The sequence below is a fragment of the Pseudorca crassidens genome, chromosome 2 (genome assembly GCF_039906515.1).
Source record: "Pseudorca crassidens isolate mPseCra1 chromosome 2, mPseCra1.hap1, whole genome shotgun sequence".
NCBI lineage: Eukaryota > Metazoa > Chordata > Mammalia > Artiodactyla > Delphinidae > Pseudorca > Pseudorca crassidens.
The window spans coordinates 113,626,126-113,645,764 of NC_090297.1; the positions used below are offsets into that span (position 1 = coordinate 113,626,126).

Consider the following 19,639-nt stretch of genomic DNA (forward strand, 5'->3'; position numbering starts at 1 on the left):
GTGAGAGTCATTTTTTATATAAAGGTCAGAAGAAACCAAATGTTAAATCCAAGAAGGTAAGGAGGATATGGAGACAATCTGTGCAACTGACTCTTTTTTGGAAGTGAAGCCATAATAGAACAGTGGCTGGAGACATAAGTGGGACCAAGTTAGGGTTTTTTCTTAGACATGGGAGAGACACAGCATGTTAAATGTCAATGGGAAGGATCCTATAAAGCAGGAGAGAAAGTTGTTCAAAGTCTGAGAATGCAAGGAAGGATGGACTCTAGAGGTGGGATGGAGATGTTCACCTTTCATAGGAAGCAGTCTTCTATACCTTAGGAAGAGGAGGGATGAGTTACTGGATGGATACCGAGACAAACACTCAAATGGTGGTGGGAGTCGAGGGTGTGATTGTCTGGGAGGAAGTAAAGGTGTTAATGAACTGGGGGTTTTGTTGAGGTCTGAGAAAAATAATGATTGGAGGATTTTATTTATTTTAATTCCTGTATTCTTTTATTTTTTTAAAACATCTTTATTGGAGTATAATTGCTTTACAATGGTGTGTTAGTTTCTGCTTTATAACAAAGTGAATCAGCTGTGCATATACATATATCTGCGTATCTCCCCCCTCTTGCGTCTCCCACTCTCCCTCCCTATCCCACCCCTCTAGGTGGTCACAAAGTACCGAGCTGATCTCCCTGTGCTATGTGGCTGCTTCCCACTAGCTATCTATTTTACATTTGGTAGTGTATATATGTCCATGCCACTCTCTCACTTCATCCCAGCTTACCCTTCCCAATCCCCGTGTCCTCAAGTCCACTCTCTACATCTGCGTCTTTACTCCTGTCCTGCCCCTAGTGATTGGAGGATTTGAAGAAACAAGTAGAGGGATAGGAGGTTGTGATCAGGTGATTGGAGTAGTGTATGTACGGGGCAGTGGGTGGCGGAAAGAATGACAAGCCATTTTGTTGAGTGGGTCATCCATGTGGACGAGTTATGGAATGATGACAGAGTGTAGGGTAGAGAGGAAGACTATGAGTGAGGTGCCAAGCCTGCACTGAAAGTGGGCATGACTAGGAGGTCAGCCCATGGGAGGCCAGGTAGGAGAGAGAGTGCTATAGCTGAATGAGAGGTAAGATGTCAGGAGAATGATGTTGAAAGGTCTTTTAGCAGGAGTTCTGGCTGGAGGTCTGAGATGCTTTGGGACAGGGGCAGGAGAAGCTAGAGAGAAATTCATGAGCCAGTGAAAGGATGAGTTGGCCTTTTTATTGATTGACTGACAAAGGAAACCCCAACTAAATCTCTTCTGAGGTGAGACATGTTGAACTTTATAATTTCCTTTCTTGCTGATCATTGTTGGCCAGGATGCAATTTGTGTTTTAAAAGCCTTTATTCCTACGTTAGGAAACTTTTAGTCACAATGTCTTGCACCGCTGCTACCAAGAGAGGCAAAGCAAGCAAAGGGAAGGTGCGAGTTCCTGAAAATGTAGAATACAGAATTCTCAGTTGGAGGCTGTGTAGCAATGATGTCACACAGCAAATGGCCCTGTGGTACCTCCAATCTCGGCTACAGGTGAAGGTGGGGGAGATGGTCTGTCCCTGGCTGTGCTGTAGTTGGGTCCACTTACCTCTGACACTGAGTGACACTGTGTTACTGCGCTGGAACCCCTGGCCATTGTTGGCCTCACAGAAATAGTTCCCAGAATGCTCTGCCGTCAGAAGGAGGTTGAAGGAAGCTCCCCTTCCAGAGGGGCTTGAGCTGCTCTCCAGGCTGGCATCCTCATGATAAAACTGGTACAGGATTGGGGGAGAGCCTCTCTGGGCCTCACAGTGAAGCTCTACCATGTCCCCCACCACAGCCTGGGTCCCGGGAGCCCTGAGGGTGAGGACAGGCTGAGACACTGGAACTGAAGGAAGCAAGATAGTTAACCATCAGTTCATGCTGTTTAAATATGTTCTTCCATAGAAAAGACATTTCAAACAGGAAAATGTTTTTCTGTTTTTAATGACCTTGTGACATCACTCAGAACTCAGCTATAATTGCTTCATGTTTGAAGAAACAAATCATTTGTGTCGTGTTATATATAGTCTGGAATACTTCGATATACAATCGCAAAAGTGTTTGGGGAATCTGAAAACAGAGATTAAATTGAAACCCAAGTATCTGAGAAGTCAGAAGACAATTGGAGAAAAGGAGAAATCAGTTCAATAGAAAATGAGAAACAGGGGAGACTGCTGCTTACATAGCCAGAGATGTAACCGAGTCTTGGCCGCATCAAAAATAAGACCCAAAAGAGAATAAATATTGATCAAGTTATTGGCTCATTTTTATATTTATTCATTCATCAAAAATTAATTGAGCTGTTTAAAAGTCTCAGGAACTACACAATATGCTGGGGATTCAATAGTGAGAAAGACACAGTTCCTGCCCTCATGAAGCCTGCAATCTAGATGAGATGATAGAGAGCAATTAAATAGAAATACAAATACATAATTAAAACATTTACAATTGATACAAAGTAAAGAATAGGATGCTATGAAATGTATAATAATGGGGCCTGATCTAGTATGGGTTAGTCAGGTAATGCTTCCTCACAAAGTGACATCTGAATTAACCAGGTGAGGAAGGGAGTGAAGACTGCCCAGGCAGGCAAACAGTGTGCGCAAAGGCCCTGAGCTGGGAAGAAGGTTGGCGCTTTTGAGCTGTTGAAACGAGGTGACAGCAGCAGTAAGAGAAGGGTTTGAAGAGTGCCATGAAATAGGAGGCTGGAGAGCTAGGCAGAGCTTCACAAGCCATGGTACGGATTTTGATCCTTCTTCACAGAGCAATGGGAAACCTGTAAATGTCTCTATACAGGGGCATGAGATGATCAAACCTGTCTTTTTTAAAGACAATTTTGATCTCAGTGTGCAAAATGGATTGTAATGGACAGAAATGGAATGGAGAAGTTATTAGGGGTGGAGTGGTGGCATTGCAGTAATTGAAATGGTGGTAGACTTGACTATGATAGTGGCAGTAAAGATAGAAAGAAAAGATCCAAGGAATATTTTGGAAATAAAATCAATAGGAGTCAATGATTAACTGGCTATGGAGACCAAGGGAGAGAAATGGTAAGGAAGACTCCTGGGATTTTGCCTTGTATATATGGGTGAATGGGAGTGTCTTTCACAGAGCTAGGGACACTTGGAGGAGGACCAGATATGGGGGGAGTTCCATGAGTTCAGTTTTAGAGATGTTCAAGTTCATGAGCCTTTAAGAGATATGGCATAGGCAGGTGCTCAGGTAGGAGGTCTCTTTTGGAGATAAAAGCTTAAGAATCATTTATAGATGACACCCCCAGGATTATCCAGAGAAAGAACATATATAAGAGAAGAGGGTACATGCAGGACAAAGCTCTGGGACACACCAATGCTTTTAAAGTTTGTCCATAAAAGGAGGAGCTAGTAAAGGGAACTGAGAAGGAGTGGCAGAGAAAGGAGATCCAGGAGAAGGTGAAGTCATTGAAGCCAAGGAAGGGAGGGTTTCAAGAAGAAAGAAATACTATTTCTGAGAGACCAAGTAAGGTGAGGATTGGAAAATGGCCATTGCATTTAAAGCCATGGGGGTCATTTGTGACCTTTGTGAGAATCATTTTTTATATAAAGGTCAGAAGAAACCAAGTGTTAAATCCAAGAAGGTAAGGAGGAAATGGAGACAATCTGTGCAACTGACTCTTTTTTGGAAGTGAAGCCATAATAGAGCAGTGGCTGGAGACATAAGTGGGACCAAGTTAGGGTTTTTTTCTTAGACATGGGAGAGACACAGCACGTTAAATGTCAATGGGAAGGATCCTATAAAGCAGGAGAGAAAGTTGTTCAAAGTCTGAGAATGCAAGCGAGGATGGACTCTAGAGGTGGGATGGAGATGTTCACCTTTCATAGGAAGCAGTCTTCTATACCTTAGGAAGAGGAGGGATGAGTTACTGGATGGATACCGAGACAAACACTCAAATGGTGGTGGGAGTCGAGGGTGTGATTGTCTGGGAGGAAGTAAAGGTGTTAATGAACTGGGGGTTTTGTTGAGGTCTGAGAAAAATAATGATTGGAGGATTTTATTTATTTTAATTCCTGTATTCTTTTATTTTTTTTAAAACATTTTTATTGGAGTATAATTGGTTTGCAATGGTGTGTTAGTTTCTGCCTTATAACAAAGTGAATCAGCTGTGCATATACATATATCTGCGTATCTCCTCCCTCTTGCATCTCCCTCTCTCCCTCCCTATCCCACCCCTCTAGGTGGACACAAAGTACCGAGCTGATCTCCTTGGGCTATGTGGCTTCTTCCCACTAGCTATCTATTTTACATTTGGTAGTGTATATATGTCCATGCCACTCTCTCACTTCATCCCAGCTTACCCTTCCCAATCCCCGTGTCCTCAAGTCCACTCTCTACACCTGCGTCTTTATTCCTTTCCTGCCCCTAGTGATTGGAGGATTTGAAGAAACAAGTAGAGGGATAGGAGGTTGTGATCAGGTGATTGGAGTAGTGTATGTACGGGGCAGTGGGTGGCGGAAAGAATGACAAGCCATTTTGTTGAGTGGGTCATCCATGTGGACGAGTTATGGAATGATGACAGAGTGTAGGGTAGAGAGGAAGACTATGAGTGAGGTGCCAAGCCTGCACTGAAAGTGGGCATGACTAGGAGGTCAGCCCATGGGAGGCCAGGTAGGAGAGAGAGTGCTATAGCTGAATGAGAGGTAAGATGTCAGGAGAATGATGTTGAAAGGTCTTTTAGCAGGAGTTCTGGCTGGAGGTCTGAGATGCTCTGGGACAGGGGCAGGAGAAGCTAGAGAGAAATTCATGAGCCAGTGAAAGGATGAGTTGGCCTTTTTATTGATTGACTGACAAAGGAAACCCCAACTAAATCTCTTCTGAGGTGAGACATGTTGAACTTTATAATTTCCTTTCTTACTGATCATTGTTGGCCAGGATGCAATTTGTGTTTTAAAAGCCTTTATTCCTACGTTAGGAAACTTTTAGTCACAATGCCTTGCACTGCTGCTACCAAGAGAGGCAAAGCAAGCAAAGGGAAGGTGCGAGTTCCTGAAAATGTAGAATACAGAACTCTCAGTTGGAGGCTGTGTAGCAGTGATGTCACACAGCAAATGGCCCTGGGGTACCTCCAATCTCAGCTACAGGTGAAGGTGGGGGAGATGGTCTGTCCCTGGCTGTGCTGTAGTTGGGTCCACTTACCTCTGACACTGAGTGACACTGTGTTACTGCGCTGGAACCCCTGGCCATTGTTGGCCTCACAGAAATAGTTCCCAGAATGCTCTGCCGTCAGAAGGAGGTTGAAGGAAGCTCCCCTTCCAGAGGTGCTTGAGCTGCTCCCCAGGCTGACATCCTCATGATAAAACTGGTACAGGATTGGGGGAGAGCCTCTCCATGCCTCACAGTGAAGCTCTACCATGTCCCCCACCACAGCCTGGGCCCCAGCAGCCCTGAGGGTGAGGACAGGCTGAGACACTGGAACTGAAGGAAGCAAGATAGTTAACCATCAGTTCATGCTGTTTAAATATGTTCTTCCATAGAAAAGACATTTCAAACAGGAAAATGTTTTTCTGTTTTTAATGACCTTGTGACATCACTCAGAACTCAGCTATAATTTCTTCATATCTGAAGAAACAAATCATTTGTGTAGTGTTATATATAGTCTGGAATACTTCGATATACAATCGCAAAAGTGTTTGGGGAATCTGAAAACAGAGATTAAACTGAAACCCAAGTATCTGAGAAGTCAGAAGACAATTGGAGAAAAGGAGAAATCAGTTCAATAGAAAATGAGAAACAGGGGAGACTGCTGCTTACATAGCCAGAGATGTAACCGAGTCTTGGCCGCATCAAAAATAAGACCCAAAAGAGAATAAATATTGATCAAGTTATTGGCTCATTTTTATATTTATTCATTCATCAAAAATTAATTGAGCTGTTTAAAAGTCTCAGGAACTACACAATATGCTGGGGATTCAATAGTGAGAAAGACACAGTTCCTGCCCTCATGAAGCCTGCAATCTAGATGAGATGATAGAGAGCAATTAAATAGAAATACAAATACATAATTAAAACATTTACAATTGATACAAAGTAAAGAATAGGATGCTATGAAATGTATAATAATGGGGCCTGATCTAGTATGGGTTAGTCAGGTAATGCTTCCTCACAAAGTGACATCTGAATTAACCAGGTGAGGAAGGGAGTGAAGACTGCCCAGGCAGGCAAACAGTGTGCGCAAAGGCCCTGAGCTGGGAAGAAGGTTGGCGCTTTTGAGCTGTTGAAACGAGGTGACAGCAGCAGTAAGAGAAGGGTTTGAAGAGTGCCATGAAATAGGAGGCTGGAGAGCTAGGCAGAGCTTCACAAGCCATGGTACGGATTTTGATCCTTCTTCACAGAGCAATGGGAAACCTGTAAGTGTCTCTATACAGGGGCATGAGATGATCAAACCTGTCTTTTCTAAAGACAATTTTGATCTCAGTGTGCGAAATGGATTGTAATGGACAGAAATGGAATGGAGAGGTTATTAGGGGTGGAGTGGTGGCGTTGCAGTAATTGAAATGGTGGTAGACTTGACTATGATAGTGGCAGTAAAGATAGAAAGAAAAGATCCAAGGAATATTTTGGAAATAAAATCAATAGGAGTCAATGATTAACTGGCTATGGAGACCAAGGGAGAGAAATGGCAAGGAAGACTCCTGGGATTTTGCCTTGTATATATGGGTGAATGGGAGTGTCTTTCACAGAGCTAGGGACACTTGGAGGAGGACCAGATATGGGGGGAGTTCCATGAGTTCAGTTTTAGAGATGTTCAAGTTCATGAGCCTTTAAGAGATATGGCATAGGCAGGTGCTCAGGTAAGAGGTCTCTTTTGGAGATAAAAGCTTAAGAATCATTTATAGATGACACCCCCAGGATTATCCAGAGAAAGAACATATATAAGAGAAGAGGGTACATGCAGGACAAAGCTCTGGGACACACCAATGCTTTTAAAGTTTGTCCATAAAAGGAGGAGCTAGTAAAGGGAACTGAGAAGGAGTGGCAGAGAAAGGAGATCCAGGAGAAGGTGAAGTCATTGAAGCCAAGGAAGGGAGGGTTTCAAGAAGAAAGAAATACTATTTCTGAGAGACCAAGTAAGGTGAGGATTGGAAAATGGCCATTGCATTTAAAGCCATGGGGGTCATTTGTGACCTTTGTGAGAGTCATTTTTTATATAAAGGTCAGAAGAAACCAAATGTTAAATCCAAGAAGGTAAGGAGGAAATGGAGACAATCTGTGCAACTGACTCTTTTTTGGAAGTGAAGCCATAATAGAGCAGTGGCTGGAGACATAAGTGGGACCAAGTTAGGGTTTTTTTCTTAGACATGGGAGAGACACAGCACGTTAAATGTCAATGGGAAGGATCCTATAAAGCAGGAGAGAAAGTTGTTCAAAGTCTGAGAATGCAAGGAAGGATGGACTCTAGAGGTGAGACAGAGATGTTCACCTTTCATAGGAAGCAGTCTTCTATACCTTAGGAAGAGGAGGGATGAGTTACTGGATGGATACCGAGACAAACACTCAAATGGTGGTGGGAGTCGAGGGTGTGATTGTCTGGGAGGAAGTAAAGGTGTTAATGAACTGGGGGTTTTGTTGAGGTCTGAGAAAAATAATGATTGGAGGATTTTATTTATTTTAATTCCTGTATTCTTTTATTTTTTTAAAACATCTTTATTGGAGTATAATTGCTTTACAATGGTGTGTTAGTTTCTGCTTTATAACAAAGTGAATCAGCTGTGCATATACATATATCTGCGTATCTCCTCCCTCTTGCGTCTCCCACTCTCCCTCCCTATCCCACCCCTCTAGGTGGTCACAAAGTACCGAGCTGATCTCCCTGTGCTATGTGGCTGCTTCCCACTAGCTATCTATTTTACATTTGGTAGTGTATATATATATGTCCATGCCACTCTCTCACTTCATCCCAGCTTACCCTTCCCAATCCCCGTGTCCTCAAGTCCACTCTCTACATCTGCGTCTTTACTCCTGTCCTGCCCCTAGTGATTGGAGGATTTGAAGAAACAAGTAGAGGGATAGGAGGTTGTGATCAGGTGATTGGAGTAGTGTATGTACGGGGCAGTGGGTGGTGGAAAGAATGACAAGCCATTTTATTGAGTGGGTCATCCATGTGGACGAGTTATGGAATGATGACAGAGTGTAGGGTAGAGAGGAAGACTATGAGTGAGGTGCCAAGCCTGCACTGAAAGTGGGCATGACTAGGAGGTCAGCCCATGGGAGGCCAGGTAGGAGAGAGAGTGCTATAGCTGAATGAGAGGTAAGATGTCAGGAGAATGATGTTGAAAGGTCTTTTAGCAGGAGTTCTGGCTGGAGGTCTGGGATGCTCTGGGACAGGGGCAGGAGAAGCTAGAGAGAAATTCATGAGCCAGTGAAAGGATGAGTTGGCCTTTTTATTGATTGACTGACAAAGGAAACCCCAACTAAATCTCTTCTGAGGTGAGACATGTTGAACTTTATAATTTCCTTTCTTACTGATCATTGTTGGCCAGGATGCAATTTGTGTTTTAAAAGCCTTTATTCCTACGTTAGGAAACTTTTAGTCACAATGCCTTGCACTGCTGCTACCAAGAGAGGCAAAGCAAGCAAAGGGAAGGTGCGAGTTCCTGAAAATGTAGAATACAGAACTCTCAGTTGGAGGCTGTGTAGCAGTGATGTCACACAGCAAATGGCCCTGGGGTACCTCCAATCTCGGCTACAGGTGAAGGTGGGGGAGATGGTCTGTCCCTGGCTGTGCTGTAGTTGGGTCCACTTACCTCTGACACTGAGTGACACTGTGTTACTGCGCTGGAACCCCTGGCCATTGTTGGCCTCACAGAAATAGTTCCCAGAATGCTCTGCCGTCAGAAGGAGGTTGAAGGAAGCTCCCCTTCCAGAGGTGCTTGAGCTGCTCTCCAGGCTGGCATCCTCATGATAAAACTGGTACAGGATTGGGGGAGAGCCTCTCCATGCCTTACAGTGAAGCTCTACCATGTCCCCCACCACAGCCTGGGCCCCGGGAGTCCTGAGGGTGAGGATGGGGCGAGATACTGGAACTGAGAGCCAAAATGAGTTAGTTGATACCAGGATCTTTTCCCATTGACTCTATTTTTATTTTTCAGAAGTTACCTCTGACGATTATTTGGTGACATTTTCTAGATCTTTTCTATGTGTAAGAACTCTTATTCTTATCAACACATAAACAAATACATAAAATACCCACATACATGCCTGGGATCACAGTATACATACTGGTCTATGACCTGATTTTTCCCCTTAGCAAAATATCATGAGCATCATTCTGTGTTATTACCTAAAGATCTATCTTAGTCACTTAAAAAATCAGCTTTATTGAGGTATAATTTACATGCATAAAATGCAACTCCTCTAAATTTAAAATTTGATAATTTAGGGTAAATATTGCTTGATTATTTTTAACAACAGCAAAGCATTTCATGGTATGAATTTACTGTAATACACTGAAGCAATTCCTCATTATGGAACTTTAGGTTGTTATTGTTTTCTAAGTTTGAATAAGGCTGCATTACACAATTCTGTATATATATCATTGTATTTTGTCAATGCATTTCTTAGGATAAATTCTTCGAAGTGGGATTTCTGGGATTGGGATATGGGCATTTCAAATAATGATATATAATGCTAAATTTTTCTTCAAAAAGTTTCAATGAATTTACACTTGCACTAATAGTATGTAAGAGTTTCCTTTCCCCACCCTCTGATCAATTATAGGCATATAAATGCACAGGCTTATTTTTCTTATCATTTCTCTTTTCCTAGTTTTAAACTCTACAGTTGTTCCATCTGAAGAATTGACTTATTCTATCCTATGGGACCTTACAATTTATTATTTGATTTTTTATGGACTGCTAGTGAACTATAATCCATTAATGATGAGTTGTTCTCTATAAAGTAACCAGAAATTATTTACAAAATGAAAACTTTGAAATCTGTCATTAATTTTTATAAATTATCAAGTCAATTTTTGTTCTCCATTATGAAATAATAATAATCATGAGAAAATTGGTTTTTTTAATTTCCTCTTCTCCCTCTGGCTGATTTTCCTTTGTTACATATATTTTTTACGTTTTCAGCATTTATAATAGTTGCTTTCTCTTCTGTAACCATAACTCTCATGTTGCTTAGCCTTTGTTTTTCTGTCTGAATCAGTGGTTTTCAACCATATCTGTACAATATTTTCAACTGAGGATGTGTTAAAAAATATGGATTCTGAGACCCCATCTGAGAGATTCTGAATTTGATTAGTCTGGAGAGAGCTTAGTAAAAAGTCTTTTTTCAAAATTCCTAGGTGATTCTAATATGCAGCCAAGGCTGAGAACTACTGATCTGAATAGATTCAGTATTCACTTTTCATATCATAGTTTCCTCATTTGGAGTCTTTTATATTGATTCATACCTTGGCTGGCTAGAGTTTGTCATCAAGTAATTTTTCAAGAAGCTTTAATGGGTACTAAGTTCCCTGAATTCTTGCACGTTTGAAAATGTTTTTTTGATTTGATATAAAATTCTCAGTTCTCATTTCTCCTCTGAAAGTTCAAGTCTGAATACAATTCCTCTCTCTTTTAGCATTGACTTCTGTGTAAAGACTAAGACCAACTGCATATTTTTTCTTTTTGAGATGACTGCTATTTTTTCTTTTTTTTTTTTACTGTGATCACACACACGTGGGCGCATGCACACACACACACACGTATATTTTTAGCCTTGAAAGTCAATAACCTCATCAGGATATGTCTTTTGATCTACATATTCAAGTTTTCTTCACTTCAGGAAACTTTTTTATTATGTCTTTGAGTTTTGTTTCTCTCTTTAGACACTTAATTATCCACACTTGTGGGCTTCGTTGTCTGATCTCCATATTTTACTTTCTTTTTGCCTTTTTCTGTGTCTTTCTACTTTGTATTCTGTATTATTTTCTCAAACCAATTCTCCATTCCAGTAACAGATTTTGGAAGTATGCATTCTCTTCCTAGTGCTTCAAATTTGGATTTTATTTTTAACATAGGTTTGGTTTTTCTCCTGAGCTCTGTTTTATATATATATATATATATATATATATATATATATATATATATATATATATATATTTTATTTTCTGTTATCATCTCTCTTTTTTTCTTAACATCTTTATTGGAGTATAATTGCTTTACAATGGTGTGTTAGTATCTGCTTTATAACAAAGTGAATCAGCTATACATATAAGATTCTCATATTGGACTTGTTTTCTTTATGGCTTTTACTTCAATGAATAAAATTATATTCTGAGTTTTGTATTTGCTTGAGAAAGCTGTGTGTGGGGGGGGGGGCGGGTAGTGTTTTAGTGACCCAGGGCTGTTGATAGATTCAAAATGGGTATATCTTATTAGCTCACATTCCCAAGAAATTTCTGTGTCTTCTCTTTGGGGTATATTCCCTTGGGGAAAAAAAAACAACCCAGATTATTCTGCCAGAAAGTCTGCATGGCTCACAGTGAAGCTTCTCAACTTGTTTGCTAATTTAGGGCTCATTTACTTCTATAAACAGTTGCAAAGATCAATGTTTTCTCCCTGCTCTTTTTTTCCTCATCTCTTCTCAAAGACTTTTTGTTCATGGAGTTACAAATGCTGACTGAGGACCTACTCTATGCCAGACACGAAGTAGGCACAGGGATGAGGTGCAGACCAAAACTGATAAGGTTCCATTCTCATGAAGCTTATACTCTGGTATTGAGGAAGACAGACACTAAATGGGAATAAAGGGGTTTCAGATATTGCTAAATTTGAGAAGAAAATACAACATCATAATGAGAAAGAGGATGTCTTAGGCCTTGGGGCTTTCCTAGGTAGATTGGCTTCAGGCTTTGGAGTCTGGGCCCCAGATCATTTACATTTTTAAAATAATCTCTTTACTCAACAATTTATATTGGGGTAATGTCTTCCTTTGGCCATGTTTTATTTCTATGATCTGAAACAGCTATCGAGGAGCAAGAGGTCCTTCAGATCCATATGTTCCAAGATAGGACCATAGTAATAAGAACTCCAAGTGGACTCATGGGTTCCTAAGACCACAGACTGTAAGAGAAACTTGCCTAATTTACAAATTCTGACCAGACCACACTTGCAGTTACAATCACACTCTGACCAATTCCTGCTCCCAAAGCCCTAAAAGTGCCTCACCTAACTCCCTGCTGTGAGAGTTGATGAGACTCTGTGAAACTGATGCTCTCCCTTGCTTTGCCAGGTAAACAAGCTCAGCTCTGGGGCACCCACAGATTTCCCTGGTTGTCTTGTCTGGGGCTTTGACGAGTGTCGCTCAGCCTCTCCCTCACTCTGTTTCTTCCAGAGCTTCATGAATTCATGGCCTCTGGGTTCCTATTCCAACTTGAATCACAGAATTCTGGGGCTCTAAGGGACGCTAATTACTGTCTTATCTAACTTTCAATAGAAGGTGAAAACAGCAAGACAAAGAAAATTTAAAAGTTTTGCCCAAATTATGAGCTAGCTATTTTCATATCCAGGGCTAGAATTCAGATTTTCTGACCCACGCTGACATCAGACAACCCGAGCAAGGTCTTTTTCATGTACACTGGCTCTTTCTAGGAAACCTCAGAGGTCCTGCTGTGCATATCGTTCCTAGAAAAAGTATTTTCTTAAACGTAGTTCATTACATGTCACGTTGTCCCAAGTGACCCTGCTCTCTTGGCCATCATTTGTTGAATTAGAGGTGAGCAGTTGGTTTAAGAACATTCTATGTATAGACTTGCCAGTGGCCTATGAGGTGTCTTAGAGCTAGGCTGCTTGACTAGTTAGACTAGTTGGAAGCACCTCTTTGGCAGTTGGGGCAGACGCTGAAATACAGAGCAGGATGTCATACCTAGAAATCCAAGGCAGTCAATGCTGAAATTAACAGGAGTTTTGAGTAAAAATAAGTTATAAGATAGAGTCATAAGAATGAGGGTGGAAAGCACTTAGGAGCAGTAAGAACAATGGGTCAGAAGGACATAGAAAGGAAATAGCTGATGGGCTTAGGAGTAGAGAATAATGAAAGCTTCTAGATCCTCAGACATCAGTATAATCTGTTTTTGAGAAATAAGTTGAATTCTGAGAGATCTCCCAGTTCTTATTCCATGAATCTGAATATAATGTCTTTCCTGTTTTTTGTTTTGTTGTTGTTGTTGTTGTTGTTTAATCCCTGGATATCCTTAACAAACCCTTACCCACTGGAGACATCAGGGTTTTTTTCTTCTGACCTAAAATGATCTGATATACCAGATTCAAGATTTTTCTATTTATATTTCTCTTCTCTGAAAAGAAAACTGAACTTTCACTCTCTACTAAACAAAGATTCCAAGTGTAAACAGAAACAAATTTGCCCCTAAAATGACACTTTTTCATGGTTCCATGGGAAACCATGATCTGTACAACTATGGTTCGTATACCTTTATAAATGTATGTCATACTGCAACAAAAAATTTAAAAACACAATACAATGAAATGACACTTATTTTACTGGGTTAAGTCAAAGGATCACGGAAACCCCAGAAAACAAATGAGCTGGTTTCCAGGAAGCAATTTCCTCCCTTCCCTTCACCTTCAGCCCTCTTTAAACCTACTGGAAGAGCTTGAATTGCTTGAGAACACTTTGGAGAAAGTAAGGTCTTGCCCACTATATGCCCATATGACTGTGCTTGTAACTAAATTAATATGTAAGTGTTATTGGGGAAATATGAGATGCTTCTGTGCATGGAGTTAAGAGAAATTGGCTTGGAGACTGAATATACAGGGCCTGAGAAGATAATTTGAGAAAACAAATTCATTTGGTAAAAGCTGGGGAAGGTGCTGAGCTATCATAGGGGTCTGGCTGAGCCAGGGATGGGTGAGATTAAGGCCCACAGATAGCTGGTTCTATAAGAAGGGAACCAAGACAGGCATGAGGTTGACTGAGGTAGGAAACTGGAAGATCCATGCAGACCTCTGAAAAGGTTGGTGTGAGAGGGTCAGGGATGGGTCACTGACAGGAATCCAGAGCTTACTGGTGACAGAGAGTCTCAGGGTCTCACTGCTCTGGAGGCCAAGACCATTGTCAGCTGTGCAGTAGTAGTTCCCAGAATGCTCTTCAGTCAGAAAGAATCTATAGGACATTGTTCTCCATAAAGTAGCTTCTATCTTCATGAGCAGCACACCTTCATGAAAAAACTGATACCAGATGGGCAGAGAACCTCTCTGAGCTTCACAGTCAAAGCTCACCTCATCTCCCACAAAAGTCCAGGTCCCAGGAGGGCTGAGGGTGAGGACAGGTTGAGACACGGGGACTGAGGGAAAGAAACACTTAGTCAAACAGGTGCATCTGACACTTCTTGGAGCTTTCAATTAGTGGCTAGTGAGATGTCCAGTCTGAAGTCCACTGGCCCTCAGGGCAGCCCAGTGCCTCCCAGGCTTTTCTCCCCAGCTCTCTCCTGTTTTCCATGCTGGTCTTCTCCTTTCCCATCAGACCTGGCCCTTCTCTTCTCCTGTCTCCCTTTGTTAGGTGACCCTCATTCTTGTTTTCCAGAGGAAATGATGTTCTCTGGGAAGAAGTCCCTTATTTTGCTTCCACCAGACTGACAGATTTACCTTGTCCCTTCCCTTTGCCATATGACCATGGAAGATCTGTTCCCTCACCTGCCAAGCCTCTCTGAGTCTTCTTATCCGTCCCTGCTCTACACTTCTCCCTTTGCTGGGATTGGCCTCAGGCCTCTGCCCTTGGCCCATTTCTGTTCCAGATTCACATACTCTTCCAGGATGCTCTCCTCTGTTCCTACACTCTCCCTGCATCCAGCCTGACCCTCTCTATTTACAGGTGAGAAAACTGAGTCAGGAAAAGGTTAGGAGATCCACCTGTAGTCCCTCAGCAGGCTGTTTTCAGGGCCAGATAGGACCTGAGTCTGTCTCCTTACTCATGGTCTAATGCTGAATCATATCATCTCCTTGAAAGTGGAACTGGAGTTTGCCACCAATGAAGGAAACAGCATAGGGCTCTACAGAAGCTATTTTCCTCTCACTACCACAACTACCTTAATAGCTTTCAGTGTAAGATGGCATCAGATACTGGTAAAGTAGGTGGTGTAGTTTGGGGTGGTGCAGTAACCATAGTTACATGGTTGGAGTAACTGTGATGTTGCTACCTGTCTGTATCCTACATGGATTTGCACATTGGTTATTGCCAATAATTAATTGTTGATTGGAACAACAGATATCTCCACAACTCTGGGATAGAGAAATGATTTGAGAACTACTAAGATTGATTGGAAACTCAAGCATCTGGGGATTTGAAGGATAAAGAAAGAAAAGAGAAAAACAGTGAATTCTGTAGATGCCAGGGACCAAGGAGGAGGAGAGAGACAGATGCTGCAGACATATTAAGGGGTGTGATGGTATCTGAACTTGTTGAAAGATGAGGCCCACAAGATAGAGACAGTTGTTCAAAGGCCTGGGAACCAATGGGGATATTAGAATGGTGTTATGGACTGAACTGTGTCCCTTCCAAATACATATGTTGAAGCCCTAATCTCCAATATGACTGTATTTGGAGATAGGGCCTTTAAGGAAATAAATGTCAAATGAGGTCATAAGGGTGGGGCCCTAATCAGATGGGACTGGTGTCCTCATAGAAGAGGAAGAGAGAGGCCTCTCTCTCTCCCAGGGCACAGAGGAAAGGTCATGTGAGGACACAGAGATAAGGTGGCCTACCACAAGCCAGAAAGAGAGCCCTGATTAAATACCAATCTTACTGGCACCTGATCTTGGACTTTTAACCTCCAGAACTGTGAGAAAATAAATTTCTGTTGTTAAACCACCCAGTCTGTGGTATTGTTATGGCAGCCTGAGCAAACTAATATAGATGAATTGGGGAAGAAGCAGGAAGTAGGTAAGGGAGTAGAGCTTTGTTGGGATTCAGTAACAGGAAGATTAGACCCAGGAATCGCTGGACTATTTTTTTTTTTTGATTGACAGAAAAATCAAAGACTGCATATCATCTAAACCAAATAATGGTGAACTCTGACAGCATCTGGACCCTGAAAAATTTTCACAGCTGTGTTAGGAGAGTTTTGGTCAGACTGTGTATTTTACTGTTGATGATTCACTGTAAGGAATTCCTGAGAGTGTGGTCACAGGAAGGAGCTCAGATCTGCCAAGCAGAGGCAATGAACCTGCCGTGGTGCCATGTGAACCAAAAGCCTGTGAATTTCTGAAGCTGCAGTCTTTAGATTGTGGGGTAACAAACAACCTGATCCTGTGACTTCTGGTGGTCAGACTTAACTCACTTCTGATGGAGAGTGGCCTCTCCTCACTGCCTGGGTCCCCAGGTCATTGTCTGAGTACAGGAGTCATTCCCAGAATGTTCTGTGGGCAGAGAGATTTAGGGATGTTCCTCTACTATAGGGATCTGGGGTCCTCAGGATTTCAGCCTCATGATAAAACTGATACAGAATTGAAAGAGAGGCTCCCTTGGTTTCACAGGGAAGATCTGGAACTCTATCTCATTCTTCCCAATATCCTGTGCCCTAGGAGCCCTGAGGGTGGTGAAAGGATGTGTCATTTGGAACTAAAAGAGACAACGAGGTAGTGGGAGGGAGGGAATCCCTGCACATCCTTAAATCAATGAGGCTTATGAAGACACATGGTCCCAGATTGTTCCAGTTCTAAAATTCTGTTTGTTCTGGCTTTATCCCAGGAGCCACTGCATTTAAGCTAAAAAGTAATTTGTAAATATGAAGAGTCCAGACATATGCCAATCACTGAGTACTTTCTCTGACCTCCATTTCTAGGAGTTTCCAAAAGCTCCCATAACTCCTTCTATCCCTAAATCCCACTCCTGTTAGTCTCTAACTTCTGGTAGATTATTCAGAGTAGTAAATTATTGGCAACTATCAACATTCACTCCCACCCAACCACCTTGTGGTTTTCACGAAGTTTGAAAAGCCATCCCTCAGATAATATCTGGCAGACATACCTTTCACATTGATGGTCACTGGGTCACTGCGGAAGGAGGAATGACTATTGCTGGCAACACAATAATACTCTCCATCATGGCTGTTTTGCACCACAGGGATCTTGAATTCTGTTTTTGAGGAAGTGTGAAGCTTTCTTTCTGTCCTCAGCTTGAATTTTTTGTACCAAGAAACTGTGATGGGGCCTGGAACTCCATTTACTGAGCAGATGAGCACCAGCTCCTGCCCTTCAAACACCAACTCTGGGCGAGGGTATATACGGATGTCAGGAACAACTTCTAAATGAATAAAAATGACATGTGGGATTCTTGGTATTGGGGTGTCACAGAATGAGTCATAGAAGAAGAGTCTCAGAATGGGAAGGGCTAAGTCTGCTGACCCGATGGGAAGTTGGCCTGGAGTAGAATTGGGCTTGTTCCTTGGGACGAGGGAGAAAGTGGTGGAGCGACTGTGGTCCATCCATGGTTTGGGAGAACTTCAACTCCCTAATGAAATGGTGGAGCATCTGGCACAAGAAAAAGAGGCAACCCTGCCCACCCTCCCCTCATGCCCTACCTGTTAGAACATGGACTAATCATTCTAGAAATTACACCCGGTGCCCAACAGTGGTGTTGCTTGTGGGGGAAGTGGTGGATGGTGAAGGGGACAGGAAGACCTGCCATCAGAGGTGCTTGTTCTGAAGCTGTGACAACTGCAATGGCTAGCTGGAAATCAATCATTGGCATATACAGAAAGCTTGCCCTGGAATAAGCACTTCTTAACACCTCTGCCAGTCAGTTAGATGATCAGAGGATATGGACACATAACAGTCCTCCTAAAACTGGGAAAATCTGTGATGAAAGTGTTCTATACTCCAGGTGGTTGTGGTTTTACACTAGGATGTTGGCTTAGGGCAGTGCCTTTCTGAGTCATCCTGGGGGCTTGAAGAACAAGGGAAGATACCTGGGAACAGAGAGGGAGTAGGGTTTGAGACTGGGGTTCCATCAATTATGCTAGGGGAGATCCTATGCTAGAAATTACTATTTTGCAACTGTTGGGTAACACCCTCTCCACTTCCTTTCAATTTTCCAGTCCAAACCAGGGACCTAAGGAAAACCTGTTGACTGTGACTGGAGAACAAAGATTAATAAATTCTGGATAGTGTAGAAGAAACATAGAACCTTCTTTTTTGCTTAGGAATGGGAGTGAATTTATGGAGAATGCTACCACTTTCACCCCTTCCTCATTCAGGAAAGCATGCACCCCAGATCTGCATCTTTCCTAATGCTCAAACACGTCTCCTATGAGATGGGTCAAATTTAATCAGAAGAGGCATTTGACAATTGGTTAGCACTCATGCATGAGGACCTACACAGTTTCAGAGATGTAGGGAAAAGTAATCGTGGATAAAACACCATCCTTAAAGACAGCAAGTTGAAACTATTTACTCCCCAATCTCCTGTCCTTTGTTTTTTTATTCTTAAGTGCTCTGCTCCAGGGATCTAGCATTCTAGGAATCTGTCCATCTGGCTGAGCAGAGTCCATCCAGCCCAGTCGGAGGGCTCTGCCACAGCCCATGGCTTATGCCTATAGGCCTACCAGGAAAAAAAAATGGTGTCAAGGAAGAGAAACTTCGGAAGAAAAAGAAAGAGTTGTATCTCATGGGATTGAAAGAAAAAAATAAACAACTGTTGTGCCACTCTGCCCGGCTCTTCCCAGCCCCAGTCTTAGCAAGTCTCACCTCACTAACACTTACTTTTCACCTGTATCTGTAATCTCTGGCTCTGTTTCTGGACAGAGGGATTCATGCTCTGTGCCTGGCACCAGTAAGACCCTGAGTTTTCTCTCCATATGGTGTGGATCCAGAATTCTGGAGAGCTTCCCCAGCCTGACCCCAGGGACCTTCTGTCTCTGAAGAAGTGAAACTGGAGCTGGACATCTGGCCTCTGTGGAGAGAGCTGGGTCTCACAGGTCAGAGTCACTGCTCCTCCTTCAGTGGGCTGGGTGGAGCTGGCTCTCAGCACAGGACGTGGAAACAGCTCTAGAGGGAAGAATCAAAACAGTCCCTGGAGCAGTGAGGCTTGTAACTGCTCTGGAGAAAAACACAATTCATCCTCAGCACGAGCAAGCAGAGCATACAAAAGCAGGCAGAAGAGATGCCACCTTTGATTACTAATATCCTTCAGCCCAAAGCACAGTAATACTTTCTCTGTTCCTTGTAGGACTGTGCCCTGAGGTTCAATGGTATTACAGTCCACCCTCTTTATCCTCTACAATCTCAGGGGCCCTCCTTTAGACTAACCTATTTCACAAAATAATGAAGGCTTTACCTTGGACTTCGATTTTGACCGAGTTTGAAGAAACCAACTGATCATCTTCCTTAACTCCAGTACAGTGATATTTGCCGTTGTCCTTCAGACTTGCCTGATGAATATGGAAGTCAGTCAACATATGGAAGTCAGCCACAGTGTGATCTTCCAGGACTTTTTCATTCTTGTACAGCTTTATAGTTTTCAGTACTGTGTTTGCCTTTGCTCGGCATCTCAGAATTACAGATTCTTCTTCAAACACATCAAGTGGAGCCTGCAGGATCAGGTTGGCTGTAG

At 42.4% G+C, this 19,639-nt stretch overlaps 1 protein-coding gene across 1 annotated transcript in view; it reads right to left on the reverse strand.

Annotated features, from left to right (window-relative positions):
* FCRL5 (Fc receptor like 5) overlaps window positions 1-19,639 on the reverse strand; it is a 50,681-nt gene that overhangs the window by 21,158 nt on the left and 9,884 nt on the right. Inside the window, exons 4-9 of the mRNA XM_067728263.1 lie at window positions 19,364-19,633; window positions 18,790-19,074; window positions 14,097-14,375; window positions 8,824-9,102; window positions 5,216-5,494; window positions 1,611-1,889 (exon numbers count right to left, since the gene is read on the reverse strand). Of these exons, the coding sequence (XP_067584364.1) occupies window positions 1,611-1,889; window positions 5,216-5,494; window positions 8,824-9,102; window positions 14,097-14,375; window positions 18,790-19,074; window positions 19,364-19,633 (1,671 nt within the window). The remainder of the gene's footprint in view (window positions 1-1,610; window positions 1,890-5,215; window positions 5,495-8,823; window positions 9,103-14,096; window positions 14,376-18,789; window positions 19,075-19,363; window positions 19,634-19,639) is intronic.